The 21,700-nt window shown below is 41.4% G+C and overlaps 1 protein-coding gene across 1 annotated transcript in view; it reads left to right on the top strand.

Annotated features, from left to right (window-relative positions):
• Positions 1 to 1,150: 1,150 nt before the first annotated feature.
• Positions 1,151 to 21,700, top strand: part of plcl1 (phospholipase C like 1) — an 83,286-nt gene continuing 62,736 nt past the window's right edge. The window contains exons 1-2 of the mRNA XM_046403127.1: positions 1,151 to 1,765; positions 1,940 to 2,136. Of these exons, the coding sequence (XP_046259083.1) occupies positions 1,957 to 2,136 (180 nt within the window). The 5' untranslated portion in view covers positions 1,151 to 1,765; positions 1,940 to 1,956. The remainder of the gene's footprint in view (positions 1,766 to 1,939; positions 2,137 to 21,700) is intronic.

Below are 21,700 nucleotides of genomic sequence, written 5' to 3'. Positions count from 1 at the left end.
CAATTTTTCTCGAGTGATGAATAATGTATCGTGCTTTTATTATACCTCTACACACACCATACCAGTCTTTATTGGTCTTCCTGTCGCTCTGAATCAACTCCAACTGGACAATAAGAGGTCAGGCGTGCAACATGGAAATCTAAATTCACGTGGTAGCCCAGGATATAAGGACAGTCTCTTAGCAAAGAAGACTCCTTTGGGTTATTTCTACAAGATCCCGCTGTCCTTGAAAAGTTTCATTCTTTATGTGACTGTTGAGTTTTTCACAGCTAGAGAAGTGCACACATGATGTTAGTTTATTTCTTTATCTAAAGCGTAACGTAACACCACCTGAAAGTCTTGTTGTTGACCTCCAGTGGCTTGCTCTCTCACTTTGTTGTGGTGAAGTGGAGACTTACCCGCTGACATCACTGCTGGGTTACAGTTGCAAGACACATTTCTGACCACGCCCATCAGTGATGCTCGGTGTTGGAGTGTAAAGCTGTGAGTGAATTAAGCTCTTTTCAGTCATACTTTGCATTTTCTTTTGATGAAAAAAAAAAGCCTTCTTCATCTAATAACATGTCAGTGTCAGTGTGAGGCCTTGTTCCGGGTGTTCCGGTCACAAACTGACCTGATGTTAGTATTGTAGGCCTTTATGAGACTGTTGAGATGTTAATCCATATGTTGATTAAGTTATTAAATTCAGTTAATTACTTTTACTTCATTTTGGGGCTGCAGCAAACTTAATAATTATTTCCATTACTGATTTAATGAATAAACAACGATTGTTTATTGTTCAGTCTATAATACAACAGATAACAGAGGTGACATTTTCAAGCCCAATGTGATGTTTTTGTTTTGCTGTTTTTGTCCAACAACAGTCCAAACTTAAATATCTTCGGTTTACTAACATAACATAAGACAAGGAAACGCACCAAAGTGTGTTGCGTTCTTGCTAGAAGACTGACTTATGGATTCACCGATTATCAAATATTCCTGATTAATTTGCCAACTGTTTCTGTTTGAGGCTGTTTTGCTCCCTGTGGTCTTAAAAAGCGACCAGGAGAGTGCAACCTATCAGGGCTTCGGACTTCTTCCAAATCTCCCAGCGGCGAAGCACATTGGCCGCTCCGCCTGTCAATCATGATTTCGGGCAGCATGTGGGAGGAGCTGGGTAGAAGGATGAAGGGAGGGGTGGCGGGTTAGAGGCGGCGCGGCTGTCAATTGTGTTCTCTATTCTCGTTAAAAGTCGGCTGTTGTTGGTCTGACTAAAACCCAGACGACCGTAGCGGCTCTGTTCAGTGAGACCTATGCGCTCCTCAGTGACAGGGGGGCACATCTTCTCCCTACCGGACGCCAACCGCTGCTTAAGTTCGCCCTTGTCTGCACTTTGCCATCGATGTGTTTTGGGGAGAAAGAAGCAGGGTTTCAGGTAGCCCTGTAATCAACGCTGGGTGTTTTTTTTCCGCCGATACCACCACGCTTTCGTCGTTTGTCCCCACGCACCGAGGTTTTAACGGGTTTTTCACGCACAAACTGTGCCGCGACCGCCTCGAAGACAAGGAAGACTGGCAACGGTTAGGACTTGTTGCGCGCATCCGGGGAGCGCACCAGTCCAGTTTTCATCCAAGTCCACACTGTACCTGCGTGTGATGCTTTGGTTTCAGCAGTGAGGCATATGGTGGAGCGGGAATGGACTGTGTGGAGATCAGAAGCAGACTCACAGCCTGAAGTCAGCGTCTTGGTGCTCAGTGCTCAGTGACTGTAACAGTCTGTGATTGGGGTGACTGGTTTTCCTCTGTGTGGCAAAACTGCTGGTGAACTGCTGAACGACTGTTGCTTCAGCAATAATCAGTTTCTCCTTTAAATGGCACCAACGCACATCCAAGTCAAACTTTATCCCGCTCTGGTTCAACGAGTTGATTAATTTCCCTTTTTTTTTCGCTTTCAAATCGAGCCCTGCTTCTCATCGACATGTCTGAGCGTGATGGATATGGAGAAGGGCTGTGCAGCGACGGAGCGCCAGACTGCATCCCGCCGAGAGCGTCCCGCGGCCGGCGGAGCGGTGTCATCCTCCCCGGCGGCGGCCAGGACACCGACACCATCCTCCTGGATTCGGTGAAGGCAGCACCTCGCCGGAGCAGTATCATTAAGGTAGAGAAATTCCATCCTGGCATGGTGGTGAATGTAATGGCTAATGGAAATTCCCAAAGCGTATTGATTCCATTTTATTCAAGATGGCCAAAATAATGGTGTAAAGTAGTACCTCACGATACACTGCCACAGTATTTATGCTAATATTGTTTGTAAATATTTCAACAAGTGTACAGTCTCTTCTGCACCCTTCCTGGTGCTCCAAGGCCACACAGGTGTTGACGCGGATGTGACAGCAGCGCATCTCGTCGCACGCGTCACTAGATAATCCTTCATTCCGCGTCCTCTCCGGCGCGTCACATGTGCGTAATTTCAAATTCTTTTGACAGACTATCAAAGTAGCCATACCACATTCTCAGATGATAGGATAGGCTGCGTGCAAGGTGAAAAACAAAAACTTTTGAGCTTTGAGTCACTGCTTCTGTGTGACCGTAACCGCTGCTGCACGGGGAGTCACAGTAACGTGCAGTTAAAAGCTCCTTAAAGATTAGTTTTCCCTCACATGACCGAACTTCGAAACAGACCATGACGACAAAGTGTCGAGGAACAGTGACTCTGTGGGAATGTTAAAGTGATCTGCACCACACACATAATGAATTTCACCAGGGCATACATGTTAATGTCCTGCACTTATTATCCTACTGAAGTAAAACTACATACATATGATCAGCCAAATGTACTTCAGTATCGAATGTCAAAGCAATAGTACTTCTGGAAGAAATATATTGGATCTGAATTATTATATAAGTTAAGTTACAGGTGAAGTTTCAATATAAGCAGTGTTTTGATGTTGTAGCTGCTCAATGTGAGGCTTTCACTTGTCATACATATGTATTATATGAACTATAAACTATAAATATAAATTCTACATTTCTGGGCCTCAAATAGTTATTCAAATGAAAGTGTTTTGGAAGATCACAGATAAAGTGTCTCTCACAGACATCTGAAAGCAGTCAAAGGTACCAGATAGACACGGCTTCGTTTGTGAGGAGTGGGGCAAAAAGTGTAGTAATTCTCTTTCAAATGTTATAGAGTAGAAACGTTAAGTAGAAGAAAATAGAAATGCACAAATAACACAATTGTACACATTGTATTTAAGTACAACACTTCAGTAAATGTACTTAGTTACTTTCCACCGCTGCTGGAAAGACCCTTCACCTATTGACCGACTGACGTCATGGTGACATCATGCTTTTCCGCCCTCACCTGTGCTCAGGTTGCAGGTCACCGTGCCCCACGAAGGAGCGTAGTGGGAAGTGAGGATCATGTTTGGGGATCATTACCTTTGGTGTGTAACATATCAGCTCAGTGGAGGCCTCTACAACTCAGGTTATGTGTCATCTGTGCTGCAAGGCAAGGTCACTCAACAGCACAGAAATCAGGCAGGGGGAGGATTTCTGTGACGTTAAAGGCCACTGAAGGAGGAATGGATTGACGCTTTAGTCGCCACTGAGGTTTATGACCTTCCCGGCCCATATCTAGTCTGATTCTAATATCAATCCCCGCATTTCATGTCAGTGGTCCAGTCATGGGGGAGGTTATGATTTTTGCCAGGCTCTCGTCTGTGCTGTATAGGCTGCGATTCAGCCCAATGAGCCCCATCTGGAAGAGCCAGCTGAACAGAGAGTCCTTTGACTGCTGCTGGGGAGGAAGTAGATGAAAGGATGGACAGATGAGTGGAGTGATGTCAGTGACAGGCACAATCAGCTGTGACAGCTCGGCTGGCTGTCGAACCCCAATACCTTTCAGAATTGACTGAAATGTGTCTGAATATTAAAAAAACAGTCAAAGGCACAGAAGTCTCGGTCGGATTCCTAGTTGGAATTAAAGCGAGAGTTAGCTGATTCATGTGCAGTTATTCTGATAACTGAGTAATCATTTTCCATTTTCACTTTGACTGTTAATAAATGCTTTGCAAGTGGAAGCGGAGGCTGAGATGGTTCAGAGCTTAAGATGAAGGAGTAAGGAGTGGATTTTTACACACACACACACCCCTCCCTTACAATGAGCAGACCTCTTCATTTAATGGGATTTTTTGAGTTTGCCAGTTGAAATGAAGCAAAGGAGTGAGGTTGGCTCCTACATAGTTCACATTACTACAGAAACATACGCTCACATGTGTCTGAGACCCCCACGCATACCATATTACCTTCTGCACACATGCTGCCACACACCCGTTTGTTTAGCTCACCCCACCACACACACACGCACACAAGTAGGCAATTAAGTCAGTCGTTGTTCATTCCTCGAGCTCTGAACTGTTACATGGATGTAGTAATTACATTCTCAGGTCAAGAGCGTGTATGAAGGTAATGGCTGAGATAACTGACATCATCATCATCTGCTGTTGCAGCAGCAGCAGCAGCAGTAGAACCTCTGTATATTTACATTGGGTATATTACAGATGTCTTGAAAATCATGCATATTTCCATATATATTGAATATGGGAACTGTGGGGTTGCCACATAAATTAAAAATGAAGTTGTGGTGTTTTGAACAATGCACAAAACATTTTATTTGCAATGCAAATAAAACGTTTTCGGTCGTAGCCATCATTTCAAATGGAATATGGAATAGTATAAACATTTAGTGATCACCTGGACCCGAGACCAAAGCATCCACAGTACTGCACATGCACATAAAGATGTGTCATTGTAAATGTGTTCCTGTTGTAAGCACAAGCCTGTGAAATAAAAAAAAGGGAACATTGGTTCAAGTCAGATCTTGTGCTTCACAGATGGATTTTTCCCAAATGTAAATTTGTTTCCTTTGACTGTATACCACTGTCCAGTGAAAACCATGCACCCATTTGTTGGTTGATAAATTGAAGTGAAGGAAGGAAGGAAAGTTATGTAGTAGTTTTGGGTGCAATTGGTGATTTTTGGTGATATCTCTTAAAAAGTAAAATAAACCACTTCAAAACTTATTGGACTGTTTAAAAAAATGCATCACCCCAAAGCTAGGCTAAGCTACAGTGTTTAACCGTATGGATTAAATTGTGTGAAGTGTTTTGTTACTTTCGGACTAGCTGACTAGTCAAAGTTTAAACTTCCTGTTTAAATGTCAAGGAAATTTGTTTGCAACAAAAGCTGAACTGAACTGTTGACAGTCTGTCATGGTCAACGCAAAGTGTTGTTTTTCTTAACTCAGATAACATTGTTCCTGAACAGTGAGTCTCAGCAACAATACAGTACACACAACAACGCTACAGGGTTATGTGACGTTAGGCAGTTTATGGATGTGTTGCTTTTCTGAGAGTTCACTTTGCTATGGGGAATGGCAGTAAATACAGCATGGACCACAGCGGCAGTTTCTGTGGAGCAAAATCCAGTCCGAATGTGATAGCAAAGTGAAAACACAGTCACAGTCAGGACCAAAACTATGTGTCCAGGATCTGGATTTACACAGTGTGTCAGCAAGACTGGTGTTTGGATGTTTCTCACTAAGATTCTCCTTTGAAGTTAGAGTTGTAGCTTTGACTTTTTTATCAAAGAAGCAGATTTTTTGAGTGCAGTTGCTCATGTGTTGTTCTGATGATTCATCTGGGAGAGTTTCATGTCCATCCAACCCTTGAAAATGCTCCAACAGCCAATCACCTCTTGACCCTTGATGCTAGAAATAACTCTTCCTTCTTCTCTTAGTTTAATAAGAAAATAATTATGTGTGCTTGGCTTTAGAGGAAAAACCTTCTGGTACTCCTTCAGGATCCGGGACCACAGGGAAGAGTTGAGCAAGAGAAACAGAATGGTGTGCATTTAAAAGACCAGCCTTTCATAACTTCAGACTGTCATTTTCTTTGTGGCTAATACAATGTGAAATTGGGTGAAACTTATCTTTCTAATAGAGGAGTAGAAACGCTGTTGTACTTGTGTGTGTGTGGGGGGGGGGGTAGAGCACAGCAGGAAGCACATTTCTGCCATTTTAATGCAATAACATTTCACTCATAAATATGCCAAACTAATTTAAAATGTTTGACACTTCCTCCCCTATCATTCAGGCTCATTTTCACTCATTCCTGCATTGTTATTCAGGCCATAGTCACGCATGTATCGGCTGAGTGCTGCTCCATCATGTATTAAGGATGAGTTAAAGGGACATTAATCTCAATCAAGTTAAACACATTAGGCTCAGGCTGTTGTATTAATTTTTCCGAGTAAACCGTCAGCAATTAGCTTACAGCATTACTGTGTAACAGGCCAGAAGGCAAACACGGCACTCGGCGGTGGACACGCCAGTCAGGCCTGGTGTGGGATTAACAGCCCGGCCCCGATCCACAAGTGAATGAACACACACACACACACACACACAGATAGACACAGGTCTTCCAGGATGAAGCTCAGGGGACGGCATGGTTGGACATCTCTGTGACAGGCCTGTGTGTTGCCTGGCTGCTTGCTGTTAGAGCTCTGAAGGACACCGTCTCTCTCCGCCTCTCTTGCTTTTTGTGTTTGTAGAGGAGAGCTTTGATTTCTCAGGGTCTGACCACCAGGATCAGGACACTGTTTCACACCAAGGTACACTTTTCAGCTAAAACACTGTACATTGAATTGTGAGACTGCTAGCAGAATGGAAAAAATACTGTCCATGGCATGGACAGGCAGTTGTTGTTTTACTGCTTGAATTTTTGAGGGCACTAAATCGTGATGGAATTTCACAGATTTGATTTAAGTTAAATTGCACAGGTTAAATTTAGTGCAGAATATAGACGTTAATTTTATAGTTGTTTAAGATGCCGGTTTTCGGCTGTATTATAAAACAGGCTGGCTAACACATGATAAATCAACATGAATTTAGAATATAGACCCTGAAATAAATAGGGACAGTAGTCACAGATTGGTTGGTGGACTACCCTTTTGGAAACCTCTAGGTTGGCATTGTGCCAGTTAGCATCTTGGTGTTTTGGAGCCAGAAGTGACCATATCAGGACGAGATGTTGTACAGGGGAACATCATGACAGGGACTTGTTAGTGTGCTTTAGGTAGCCCCGCTTTAAAGCATACCCTGCTTTATGGTCCACACTATTCTAATTGGGAGCATAATTTACAAAATGAACATCATGCTGTTTTTGAAGAAGACTTGAAACTAGCAACTGAGACCACAAGCTCATTAGAAAACTGTTTATTGGGGGTAATAAATCAAGTGAGAAGTATGCTTATTTTCCAATAAGCTTACATACAGTCAGACTTCTTTTTGAAACCAGTGATGTCACCCCCTGCTGGACATTAGAAAGACACTTATGCATTGGCTTCACCTTTCAGACCTGGAAGCTCTGTCCTCTTATTCTACAGTCTATGGCAGAGAAACCGCTTAACAAACCATAAAAGTTTAAAAATGAAAAGTGAACAGATGTGCCTCCACTCAATTATGGAAGTCATGGAAAAGTCATGGAATTTCATATCAATGCCACAGTGGGAGCCCTGTTTGTGTTTGATATGAGCAGCAGAGTTTATTTTTGTCCTTTCTCAGACAGACTGCCATGTGGGTTTCTTATCCTGCTCTGCCTCCTTCTCCTCTCCTATCTCCACTCCTTGCTCTGCGTCTGAAACATTGTGTTTTCCGTTGTCTTTCTTTTTTCCAATCCCTGTTTTTCCTCAGTCTTTCATTCAGCACCACTTTAATGCTTTCTGTTGTTTTCCCTGGCGTTATTGTTCTCACTTTGTTCCATTTGCTCTAATTCTCTGTCCCCCTCCTGCAGTGCCGAGAAGTGAACAATGATTTGTTTACAACGTACTCCTGGAAACTGGTCAAGAGTAGTGACAATGTATCTCCTGTGATTTTATGTGTGTGTTTGTGTGTGTGTGTGCACATGCAAAGCAATCAGGGCCACTGAGGGCCTTCTGTCTCCCAGTATCATTCTGCTACTGGTGCCACATCTCTCCGGGAACACGCACCACCTCATCACAACTGCTGGTCAGGAGTTTTTGTGTGTGACTGCAAGAGAGACAAAGCACATGTAGCTCCGAAACACCTCCCAGTAAAATAGATGACAAACACGACAACACGCAGACGCCGAAATGACCGAAGTGTTGATACATCGCCGCTACAACAAAGGAAGCTCTACAAAGGCAGCATTCATTGATAGCCTTGTATTGGCTCTGCAACAGTTGAAAGGTTTTCAGTTGGCAGCACACAAAGAAAGCCCCATTCAGACATGCTCCTCATTACATAAGTGTGTTGGAAATTTTATATGTTCAATTCATGTCTGAGCACATACTGTATAAAACATGAGCATAGTTTCAGTGATAAGAGCTTTTGGTCGTAGCCATCTTGGCAAAGCCTCACTCCACCTACCTGATGGTGGTGGAGTGCTGACGTCTTACAGCAAGCTGTGTTATTTGTTCAACGTTTTCAAGAAAAAATTCTTCTAATTCTACAGAATTGCAAAATGCATTGTAGATCGTTTTCTTCACCAAAAGTGTCATTCATGTGCTAGAGTTCAGGTTCATTTAAGTCAAGGAATTCCAAAAGAAGAAGTGCAAAGTAAGTGGTGGCTTGGCTGATGGAATGTGACATTATGTAAGCATCTGTGCTTCCACTGGCATCGCAGAACCTGTGTGTGAAACGTTTGTACAGTGCGATTGCATGTATCACCTGGTCAGTCCAACACAAGAAGTCTTATCAGTGTTGTGCTTGATTCTGGCTGGTCCTCAGCTGTTTTGAGGCTGATTTGTCTGACACAGAATTTGATTTCATGTAAATTTGAGTAATTTTTAAATTTAAAATTTACTGTTATTTGGATCAATGTGTCAAGTGTGTTATTTGTGTTTAAATGTTAGAAGAGAACAAACAGATATTAGCTTGAAAGCTAATGTGGGTTGTTGTTCTTGTTGTTTTGAGTCTCCAGCTGTTTTCCTGTGGAACAGCCTGATATGTTGTTGTATGTTTTGATTAACCGCATTTGAAGAGGCTCTTCATCAGAGAAACAATAGCATTCTGACTGAAGCACAGACAGGATGTGGCATCATGAAAACCATAAATAATAGAATAATTTCACAATTTCTGGTTGCACTTGGTTTTCTCAAATGAGCACAGGGCATTTGAAAGCAGCTCTGTATTCTGCTGCAGGATATAAACATGAACTGTAATCATAGTTGGGATTTAACAGTTTTACCAGATGACAAGCAAATATTTCTTGGATGGTGTATTTAGGAAATAAGTATGAGAGATAGAATCATAGGAGAGAGAGAGAGAGAGAGAGAGAGAGGAGATGTAATACACATTAGTGTTCATGTCTGCCATTAGAGTTAATGTGAATGATGTGGGATTTAAATAGTGACCTTCACTCTGGAGGTGGCAAGGTTTCCAGTGTTGGAATTATAACACCGAAGCATAAAGAGGATTTTAGATCTGAATAACTGTAAACACAAACTAGTTTAGAGATTAGTGACTGCTCAGACGACTGTGGCAAGGACAGAGGAGGGAACGAGAGAGGAGTGCCATCTACAAATCACAACCCTCCCTGACTCCCTGCATACACACCGATAAACACAGTTCTCAGCTGCACAGCTGTCTTGCCAGTCCTTTTGAGTTTTCTCTTCGAACATGCAGGAAACAAGGAAAGAGAGGGCGATTTCTGGAAGCAGGGAGGGAGCATCTCCGGACAGACAGATGAAGACAAACTCGGAGAGTGGTTGGACAGGTTGTAGAAAGTGAAGCACAAAGGACTTGATTTGAGAGGAAATACTGAAAGAGGAGGAGAGAGAAAGAAAAATGGAGAGTCATTCAGGCAGATGCAGTTTGCAGTGTGTGTGTGTGTGTTTCAGCTCAGCAGTGCGTGGTGTTAACCTCAGGGTGGATAGATCGGGCAAAACTCTGGAGACTGCATGTCGAGTTGTTTTGCTGTTTTGGGCTTCAGCCTAGATGGCACGCAAATGAAAAAAATAGTCTCATCACAGTTTCACAGTTTCCTAGAACCCAAAGTGATGTTTCAAAATGTCTTCATCCGTCCAATCAGCAGTCATTAGTCAACGGTCATCAAAACTTGAAGGCTCTTCATTTACTGTCATAAATGACAAAGAAAACCAGCACGTCCTGATATTTAGGACACTGCAACCAGCAAAGGTTTGGCATTTCAGCTTTAAAATTGCCTGGAATGATTAATCAGTTATCAGAATAGCTGGCGACTAATTTTCTTTTGATCGACTAATAAGCAGGAACAGCACACAAACAGAAGGCTTGAAAAGTGGCCTTGACCCTGGTTATTTCCTCACTATTGTGCAGCTGTTTGCCATGCAATTATTTGAGTCAACAGCATAATTATCCATCATGTTTAATAGACATTGGGTGTGTCCACATGTTCTTGTGCAGTTGTAAATTTCATTATCAAAAGAGTTAACTGCTTGTTACCATTCTGCTATTGGAACTTTATGTTGATTGGGCCGGGGATGCACAACTGAGGGGAATTTGACTCCACGTATGGGTCACAAAGAAACAAAAAGGTGAATAAGTTTCTTCAATTTGAGAGATAAATGTTGTGTAGTGGGGCGGCACGGTGGTGCAGTGGTTAGCACTGTCACCTCATAGCAAGAGGGTTCCAGGTTCGAATCCCGGTCTGGGCCCTTCTATGTGGAGTTTGCATGTTCTCCCTGTGTCTGCGTGGGTTTTCTCCGGGTTCTCCGGCTTCCTCCCACAATACCAAAAACATGCACATTAGGTTAATTGGCTACTCTAAATTGCCCCTAGGTGTGAGTGTGAGAGTGTGTGGTTGTTTGTCTTTGTGTGTTGGCCCTGCGATTGACTAGCGACCAGTCCACGGTGAACCCCGCCTCTCGCCCGTAGTCAGCTGGGATAGGCTCCAGCTCCCCCACGACCCTGACGGATAAGCGGTATAGAAAATGGATGGATGGATGTTGTGTAGTGGCATGTTGGGTAGTGAGGCATTTTGTGTGTCTTATTTATCTGTTTTATTTGGACAGCAGTGCAGAAGTGTCACTAATGATCTTCAGCCTTAAATTGTCTTCATATGGTTGTCAGAAAAGCTCATACAGATGGACTTGTTAATGTTTCTTTAAAAAAAGAAAGGTGTTTAAATTGCCACATTTTTAGGTGAATCACTCCCGGATTCACATTCAGATTCAATGTAAAAGCTTATTTAATTTCCCTACAGGGGCCCCTTGCTCATGTCTTTGTTTTCTATAATAACATCTTTATGAGTGTGTCCTCTCCAGCTGACTTGTTGGTTTACAAAGTCAATAGCTGTGTTATCAGAAAGTTGAGCCTAGTTATGGGTCTGTTTTTGTGTGCAGTGATACTTATGATGTACTTAAAACACGTTTCTTGTTGTTAGAATAAACAGATTTGTAATAGTTGCTATAATGTGTTTGTCAATGTGTGTGTGTGTGTGTGTGTATGTGTAAAGGGCATGTTTCAGCTCAAAAAGAATGCAGTCTGGCTGCCAGAGTCGGCTGCTGTGACTTCACTGGGACCAGCGGAGATCCCTGGCACCACACACCTGCTGCCATGGCAACCACATACAGGTCCCATGACAAGCCCCCCGCCCCCCCCACTCCAATTCCGAGCTATTCTGTAATCCATGGTGTGCGTGTGTGGATGTGTTTTAGTCACTTTGTGGGGACAGTAACCTGTTTAACCAGGTACATATGGGAACTCACCTTCCTTATGGGGGCAAAATGCAAGTCCCCATGATGTAAATGATTACATTGTAGGGTGAAGACTTGGTTTAAGATTGGGTTTAGGTTAAGGTTAGGGTAAAGGTTAAATAATAGTTATGGTTAAAGTAAGTCTCGAGGATATTAATGTAAGTCTATTTAATGTCCCCAGAAGGCATGGGTCCTCTTGGCTGTGTGCATGTAGTGGAAGAGGGTTGCAATGCAATGTACTAACTTAGAGAGCTAACTCATCCTGCTTCTTCTCCATATTAGCTTAATCTAGACAAGCCTTAAAGTCCAGTCTTATCACTGCAGTCAGCAGACCTCATAGCTTATATTATCAATAGTTTAATCAAGACTGCTTGTATTCAGTACAGCTGCTGGGACAAAACACAGTGAAGCTGTGGCTGGACACTGTCCACGGTGCCCAACTGGATGGTAGCCAAGACGAGAGGTGTGGTCTGTTGTTCTTTGTGGCCCTTACCCACCTGTGCTGTAGTGTGAAATGTGCTTTTGTTGCCTTGTTGACAGACAGGAAGTAACTTTCCAGACGTTTTTCATCTTTATGCTAAGCTAACCTAAGTGGCTGCTGGCTGTATCATATGAGAGTGAATCTGAACATCGCTCAGCAAGAAAGCCAATGTTAAACTATTTCTTTAACAGTTGTAGTTGCAGTACTTTAGGAGTTGTAGTAGCTACTGTCGCAAATCGTATTAAACCTCAAGCACGTAAATTTAAGTTAACCAGATTAAGAGCTGCAGAGCGACATGAAAATTTACATCATTATTATCATTACGAGGTTAATGACACACATTACATTTTCTCGGCTATATTCCCGAACATTACCCATGACCCACATTACCCACACCCGATTTGCTCCTGTCCCACACACTCATACACACACAGCCAGGTGAGAAACGTGTTGAGTATTTGGTTCTTGGAAGCAGTGGTCACTAACAGGATTATTGGATCATCCAATCATCTTTCTCCATGTGCCCTTTAGGGAAATACACTTTTACATCCGCTTTCTCCAGCTCCTCTGCCTGCTTTTGTCTTTCAGTTATTGAAATCATAGAATTTCAAAGTTCTAAAGGTCTGTACTGGTATCAAAAGGTACGATGGGTGCCATCTTGAAAAACTGCTATCTACTACTACTAAACTATTACATTCATTGCAATGTGATCAATACTAATTAATCACATTGTAAGACAAAAAATGACTGCTTGTGACAGAAGACAATTCTTCAGGTTCTCGACATGAAAGTGTCAGATAACACTTTTATGCTGAACATACATCATTTCTGTCGAGAGACACTCATCAAATGTGGACACCCTACCTTATATCAGGCTTTATGCTGCTGTTCACTGTGTGTGGAGGAGCTCAGCCTCTCCCCTGTGCAAACAGGCAGTGGCATAGAGATTTAAGGCAGAAGAGGCAGCAGACTGACTGGAAGTTTTCTTATTTATTTCTGCTGTGTGATAGGTTGTTACATCTGTCCATAGCCAGGAGAAATATCCAATGCTCATCATCATAATCAATGTAAATTTTGTCTCAGTCCTGTTTTTTCACCCAGTCCTATACCCAATACTTTATAATTTAACCCAGAAAGTCAGACATTTTTTCCTATATATACCTGGTTTTTAATTTGTGATACACTTTAATAGACATTTGGAAGAAAATCTACTAGAAATGATTATATTTATAACACCAAAGCATTCTCTCTAATGTTTCAGCTTTATGGTTGGTCGCTCCATCACCAGCTTTGTTCAGCCTTGCAGAACGAATTGTTGGAGAGCGAGACAAAAGAGGAAAATCATGACATGGAGGGTGGTGGATTCAGAGTATGTGAGACACGACTGAAGAAGGACACTTAGGTGTTTCTGAAGACACAGATCATTGTGAATCATCATGTGGAGGTAGCAAATATAAAGAAGCAAGAGCAGTAGAAATGGAGCTAAAGGTGGACTGGAAATAGACAAACAAAAGAAGCAACATAGCACATCCTCCTACGGCAACACACTACTGCTACTGTGACTGTCTGCTGCTGTTGAAGGGCTGTTTTTACCCAACATAATTTCCTTGTTGTCCCTGTTTTTTCCAGTGTTGTTATTTCCCACCTTGTTTTTCCCTCCCTGCAGATACAGTTAATCTTACACAGATTATAAACCTGCGTGAAAATTATGCACTGCATAAATTGAAAATTCGCACACTTGAAAATAGTAATAGCACATGCTAAAAATCTAGGCCTTGTGTTTTACAAATATAGCTTGTACTGTACACTTTTTTAATGCTGGCCTCCATGGGCACAAAGACTACAGTAGTTGGATTGAGACTGTTCTGCATTAATAAACTCAGATCACATGGTGATGAGGTCAGATGTAAACCAAGGTCCTGTTACTACATTGCCAGGAGTGAATAGAGCTAACTGGCGAACATAATTATTTACGCCTACTTCTAGACCAAAATGCCCAGATTTTATTTTAGTTTTCGCAAGCATTGTATCGATTATATATCAGAATATTTGCCTATAAAGCTGTAGCATTTTGCTAACATATGCTGATTGGTTGGTTAAAGATTTACGACTAGCAACTTTACATTATGATAGGCTAACATCAATTATCGTTACATGAACATGGCCACAATAGTACAGTTCAGTTTTAGGTATAGTAGTTCTCATGCATTTTCCTCACGACAGCTACAGCAGACATTAGAAGCGTGGTTAAAACAAAACACAAACTTGTGTTTGATTGATGAAACCAAAACAAAATAGCGAATGCCGTAAACTTAAATAATAATACAAAAAGGTATTTCATCACAAAAAAGCCACAAAATTTTATTAATAATACAACTGTATCTGTTGTCTTTACCGCTCATTATGAAAATATAAAGAAGATTAGCAGAAATTTTTTTTTTTCACCACAAAAGTTACATCTTGGGGCTACAGCTCCAAATAATAAATTCTAATGTACAGTGAATTCTAGTGTACAGTGATGACTGACAGTAAGTGACTAAAGTATTGCACAGGATGACTGCAGATGGACAGTTCACCTGGGCAGGGGCGGCAGGCTGGCGTTTGCGGAAGTCCAAAACCATCTCCCTGGTCTTCCTTGCATTAATGAGAAGGTGGTTCTGTTGACACTAGTCCACAAAGTCCTGCGTCAGTCCTCTGTACTCTACGTCGTTGTCATCGGTGATGACGCAAACAAGGGCAGAGTCATCCGAGAACTTCTGCAGGACACAGCCGTCCGTGTTGTGACTGAAGTCTGTAGTGTAGAGGGGGAAGAGGAAGGGGGCCAGGCTGTTCCCTGGGGAGCCCCCACACTGCAGGTATGGAGGTCAGACACACAGTCCTGGGCTCTCACAACCTGGGGCCGGTTTGTAAGGTAGTCCAGGATCCACTCCGTCAGGGCAGAGTCCTCCCCTGCCATCTCCAGCTTGCCCCTCAGGAGCACCGGCTGTATGGTGTTGAATGTACTGGAGAAGTCAAAGAATAAGATTCTCAAAATATATTAATATGCTTGTTGAAAGCATATTAACCCTCAATGTGTTCCTGAGCTCTTTAGCGACTTGGAACTGTACTACACCCTGTTAAATTAATTTGCTGAATTCAACACTCAGGTCCGAGGTATTCCTAAAACTGTTCATTTTTAACAATGCTATTGTCTCAGAATCTCAAGTGAATCTCCACTGAGGTTTTGTGCCATTTATTATCAGACAATTTAAAAGCAGGGCAATGTGAGCTCTGAATGAGCCACGAGAAGTGTCCAAGTAGCAATCTCATGAGAATTTTGGACTGATGAGGGAGCTCATCTTATTAACTCAACTGCTTCAAACTTGCTGCTCTACACACGTGTCATTTTTTTAAAATACATTTCCAACTATCAAAGCCAGACTATGTTACAAGCGACAGACTTTAGCGGAAAACCTCTACCTTCAGAAACAAGGTGCCATTCTCTGAAAGTATTTGCTTTTCCCAGTCCTGCAAAACATCTGTCAATCCACACAGGATCGCAAAACAGTGGAGCAGTGTGTGCTGTGTGCACAACCATGTCACAGTGACTACGAATGGGCTGTGACTGAACTGACTCTTTTGTGCTTGATACACAGATAGAGAATAACTATTTGTGCCAATCTGTGAGAAGTCGTAGGTAGTACTACAATGCGGTATAGTAGCATGATTCTACTGTTACAGGTTGGGCTGAAATATATTTATAAATTTAGTGAGCTTGAGTGAGCTTGGGGTAGAGCCACTGCTCCTTTATGTTGACAAGAGCCAGCTGAGGTAGTTTAGGAGTCTGATAAGGATGTGTCCGGAGTGCCTCCTTTTTGAGGTTTTCTGGGCATGTCCAACTGGGAGGAGACCCCTGGGTACATCCAGATCTTGCTGTAGGGATTACATCGTAGAAGGTGTTCAGGAGTGGCCCTCTTACTCCAAAAGACCGCAGTCTCCTCAGGAGGTACAGCCTGCTTTGGCCTTTCCTGCACAGTGCGTCCATGTTGTGAGTCCAGTCCAGTTTATGATTTAGGTGAACGCCCAGGTACTTGTCAGAGTCCACTCGCTCAGTCTCCTTTCCCTGAATGTTCCCTAGGAAAGCCTCGGGATCCCGAGAGAAAATGGAATATGTTGTGAGGGGATAGCTTATTCTGCTGTCTCTGTGATCCAACCCCGGGCAAGTGGAAGATGGCTTGATCAAACTTGCATTTGTGACATATTATTTTCAAACATTTATGTCTGCATAGGAACAAGCAGATTTGGGTTTGAGTGCCACAAACAATGGAGGGAAACTGGAAAGTATTAAGAGACAGACACTATTGGTTTTGGTCTTTTCATGGGATTTACTGACAATCTGAAAATGTGGTACCACATCAATCCTTTAAGCCTAAAGTAAAAGTTAACCCTGAGGGAACCAGCTTTTTGTCCCAAATGCGTCTATTGGCACATACGCAATAGAGGCATTTGTTTTCAAAAAAATTCTAAAACATTTTGGATTTTTATTTGATCCAGTGTTTTGTCAATTAATATGTCGTAAGAGTAAGAGTATCTAGAATTCTCAGTCTACTGTTCTCTGTCTTAATCCACCACATATGACATCCTGTACAAGAATTCACCATTTCCGCCTAAGATTATGTTGCATGATTCATAATTTCTATATAAAACCTCTAACCAAAAGCTCCTCTGAATTCTTTATAAAACATTTCACATGGAATGCAGCTGCCAGATGACATCATGTACAGTATATGGAAAGTTCTCACACAGCCAAGCTCAAGACAAACAGAGTTCCGTCTGGACAGAGTTACATCAGAGGGGTGAGGGCATGAGTGACAGATGCTCATTTTACATATACACTTTTAACCAGAATGCCTCTGTGTTGTGGGGGTCATGTAAACAGAAGCAATACTTGACAATGCGGCAAATGTGATCTGAGGTTTTTCCTCTCGACTAAATGAAATTTGTATTCAAAGCTAATGAAGAGTTCTCCAACCTGCTGGAGGACAAGATGAATGAACATGTTAAATATAGTAGAGAAAACACAAACATTCCCACCTGCTTTTTTTTTTTCCCCAAATCGTATTTCTTGTTATGTACCGAAGATTCAGAGCAAGGCTGGATGGTCGCCAGTCGTGAAAGTTCACACAAATCACAAAAATGTTATGTCTGGTATCACAGGTATCTACAACGGGTAACACAATGTATTTATGCATCATCATTTGTACGTATTTATGAGGTAGTTTTGAAGTTCATTTAAAGTTTCAAAAGAATTCCAACAAACTTTAAAGGAAGAAAAAAGAGAAAATGTGTGCTAATTCAGAAGCATAAAAGACATTAAAACAGAATGAAAGCGATGAGAAAGCAGTAGATAATAATAATGGGGCTTTTAAAGCTTTTAAAGCTGGTCGGAGTTTGGGCACAGCATGTCATCCAGGTATCTGTGACCTCAGCTATCATCTCAGCACAGTTTATAATCAATAAGATATCTTTCCAGAAAAAATGCCTCAGTTGCACACCACATATCTTGCTGTGAAGACATTTAATTGGGGGTATTTCTTCAGCAGTAAATGGTTTTAAAGAGAACAGCCCCACACAAGCCACACACTGCCAGTGACCTTCACAGAGTTGCACCAAGTAGTGTTTTATATTGTCACTTACTGATACTTATTTTCTTGATTAATCAAGTTCTTGTCTAGATGATAAAATGCAAAAAAAATAACAAAAGCCCAAAACCAAAAAAGATATTCAGTTTATAATGATATACAGAGAGAAAGACAGCAAATCATAACAATGAAAAGGGTAGAACAGTTGGGAGGGTGGGATTTTTGCTTGATAAATGACACCAACAATTAGTCAACTTAAACTTTAAGTCTAGGCATTTGTTATATGGATTGCATATGTTTCACTGACAGATATCTCAAACCTTCAGCTCTGCACATCTTATTTATTTACTTATTGATTGATTAATTTGGGTGAATTGACCTTTTCTGGCTGGATTGTTTCTGTTGAGGGTCCAGAAAGGCGCATTGGGGTACTCTGTATGAACAGCATGACTAGTTCAGTCCAGCTCCAGCATACCAACCACTGTGCTCACTATTGCACAAATCGTTCTATGATTTTAGATGGTGAGGTCATTGTTCTCCCAGACATGCTGGATGGAGTGGACACATCTCACATAAGCCATAAAAGCCTCCTAATTAAGACCATTCAGGCGCTAGTCAGAGAGAGAACTCTGTCACCCTCTGTTGTATCACTTGAGCTTAAATGGTAAAGTTGAATCTCTCTCTCCATCAGCTTCTCTGTCCTTGTGCAGCCATTTCCTGTACGTCACCCATGACCTGTAACCTTGAATGAGGACATCTTTGGTTGGTTTCCTTGGCTACTGAGAGAGGAAAAATTAATGGCTTCTCTGACTTCTCCATCTGGCTCTCTATTTCATTCATACACACACATTTTTTCTCTCTTAATAGATTTTTGGAGGGTCTCAGCTGTGCATGTAACACAGGATTGCAAAGAAGACTGTCATAAGTGTGCTTCCATTCATTTCTTTTTAAATCTTTTTTTTTCTGTTTGGGCATAAAAATCTGGATACTAAAAAAAAAAACTTGACTGAGATGGGAAAAGTTGGTGTATTGATAAAAACTATGTGACAAAGTACAATGGAAACAAATTTTGTGAATGAATTATTACCATAGACTGTAGATAGGGAGGAAGCCACCATGACGTAATGATTCTGAAGAGCTATCAGTTGCCATCTTGGGAGTGTATGACTCAGGCTAATACAAAAAGTGGGCAAAGAGGTGGAGCCTGGGCGGAGCTGAGACGATCCAGATAAAGCCTCATTAGCTAAACTGCTCGCCTACCTCAAAGCTACCAAGCTAGCTAAGGCTAACAAGCTGGCTGTCTTCACACAGAAATACAAGTGAATTTCACTGTTAATGAATTGAAGGTGGGATCGTTTGTGTTTTTTTGTGCATTATCACATGAGTTTGACTGCAGTGGTGCAGGTTTATTTCCCCCAAAGAGCCATGATATCTTATTGTATTATCTGAGCCTTTGTGTTCTGTTTAGCCTCTGACTAAACTCATCTCTCACCAGTGACTCTTTCTCTCTTTTCTCGTTATCCTCCAGTGTCTTTTCTTTTTCCCCATCTCTTTTCCGTACATTAATGAAGTAAAGTACGTGGATTTTGACAGCTCTACACATCGCTGCCAGAGATGGAGAAGGAAGAGATGAATCTGCTCCCAGGAGTTTAAAAAAATAAACTCTGTGCTCTTGTACACTCCTACCAAAGGAGACATTAGCCACAGAGACCAAAACCGGTTTTATACCAGGCTGTAAACATGCTGTCAACCTTGGGTTTTTGTTTTGACACTGTGAGGATTGATTTGATTTTGAGCCAGGCTCAAGTGGCCATTTGAGAAACTGCAGTGTTGACCCCAGAGGTTGCTGCCTGATTGTGATGTACATCAAGGATATCATTTAAACATCCCACAGAGTCATGCCTGATCTAGATCCAGAAAAGTCAAAGACACATTACAGTCTGAGCAGTTCAGTACAGTTGCAGCGTGCATAGTTTTATCAATATACTGACATTCCCAGTTCAGCCAAGCACAATATTTTTTTCAGTACTTTTTATTTTATTTTATTATTTTTTTTAATTTCCATTTTCATCTGTACTCAGAATTTTTATTACGCCCAAACAGAAAATATGCTTAAAAACAGATGTTTTTTGGAAATGTCACATTTGGATGGAAATTTGACAAGTGTGACAGCTAAATCTGATGATTCATGACCACAAAGAGCTGCTCATGGCTCCTGTTATCTAGATATTATTTTCTTCATCTTCACCCGGATTATCTTGTGACATTTTTGCAGTGATAGACAGAGTAGCTGATAAAGCGGCATGTTTGTTAATGAGCAGGCAGGGTGTCAGGGAACCCAGCTAGTACTCAGATAGCCAGGCTTAAAAAAACAGTTTTGCTAAGCAGTGACTCCACTTGAGGATAGTAGGACACATGGGACACATCCATAGCTGGCACACACTGACACATAAACATGTGCACACACAAATTTGAGGATCCCACGTATGTGTTGCAACTGCAGCTTTGGGCATCCATTCAGAATTAAACAAGGGCTAATTAAAATAATTACTGCTTTTCTAGCATGAAGAGATGTTCTCTCTCCTTTTCCCCCTCTGCTGTTTTGTGTTATTGCTGCAGGAATGGAGGCATCATTAGGGGTCTATTCACTCCCAAAATAGTCTTCAGCTTTCTGTGTGAACGTCTCTTTTTTTCTTTCTCTTTCATTCATCTGCCAGCCTTTCGTTTCTCCCACTAAGTAATAATTGCTGACATTGCCTTTGTGGTCATCTCTGTTGCTTTTGTCAGACCAATTGTCTGTCATTAATTTTTCAAGGTGTCAAGACTGGATTTGCAGACATCCTTTTTTTTTCTTGAGATTGAGGTTGAGTCAAAAAAAGCTTAATTTAAACAAATCTTGGTGTAAGCTTATGCACAACCTGAATAATTTGAAGTAATTAGACAACTTGAAAAGGTCTGCATATGATGTTAAACTTAATGGGATGAACATGTGTGACATCTTTTGACTGTGTGATTTTGTATTTTGTACAACACACTTCATAACCAGTGCTCTCCAAAACTTAATATTTAAAGAGTTCCATTTAAAAATCCGTAAGCATCCATGTGGAAACATTTTGCTTTGTAATAATAACAATGATAATTGTAATAATGCATTTGAATCTAGTGGCAAAATGATCAATTCGATTTGTTACTACACATACAGTATTATGTAATTCATGCATATGTGTATCAAAAATTTCATGGAAATCCATTCAGTAGGTGCTGATTTATTTCTGTCTGGTCCTTGGTGGTGGACTGAGCTGCGACACTGGCATGGCTAAATTATCTTCGTGTTATTTGATAAGGAAAATGATTAATAGCTGTGGCTCTATTTGAGTCTGTTGATAGAAAACAGTTATTTATTCTGTGAAGGGCTTAGGATTAGAGGTAGACACAAAAAAGGCGCTCTCTTCTCAGGATCAGTTCCAGATTTATTTTTAATTATTTCTGAGCTTGATATTCAGTGAACCAAACTTATTTATTAATTTGTAGACATCTGTTACTTTGACTTAGATGTTCTGTACAACAATTATCCAGTTTCTAATAAAGTCAGAGATTTGATAGGGATATTGTGATTGTGAATGATACTGGCTGATTAAATTGGCTAACTGCCATTTCCTGCTCCAAACCAACTTCATTATATTATCCTTTGAAGATCTTCTGTGGGTCGACCTCTGCTTGTGATCACATGTGACTTTATCAGTGGATCCCTAAAATACCTCAGACTATGTACATTGTGTACAATGTGTACTGCATTGTAATATATGTGATAGAATAGCCACAGTGCTACACAGTTCAGCAACACACTGGTTGCCCATATGCAC

This window comes from Scatophagus argus, chromosome 11, assembly GCF_020382885.2.
Source record: "Scatophagus argus isolate fScaArg1 chromosome 11, fScaArg1.pri, whole genome shotgun sequence".
Classification (NCBI taxonomy): domain Eukaryota; kingdom Metazoa; phylum Chordata; class Actinopteri; family Scatophagidae; genus Scatophagus; species Scatophagus argus.
The sequence above is the reverse complement of the archived record's forward strand: the minus strand, read 5'-3'. Positions and strand labels throughout refer to the sequence as shown.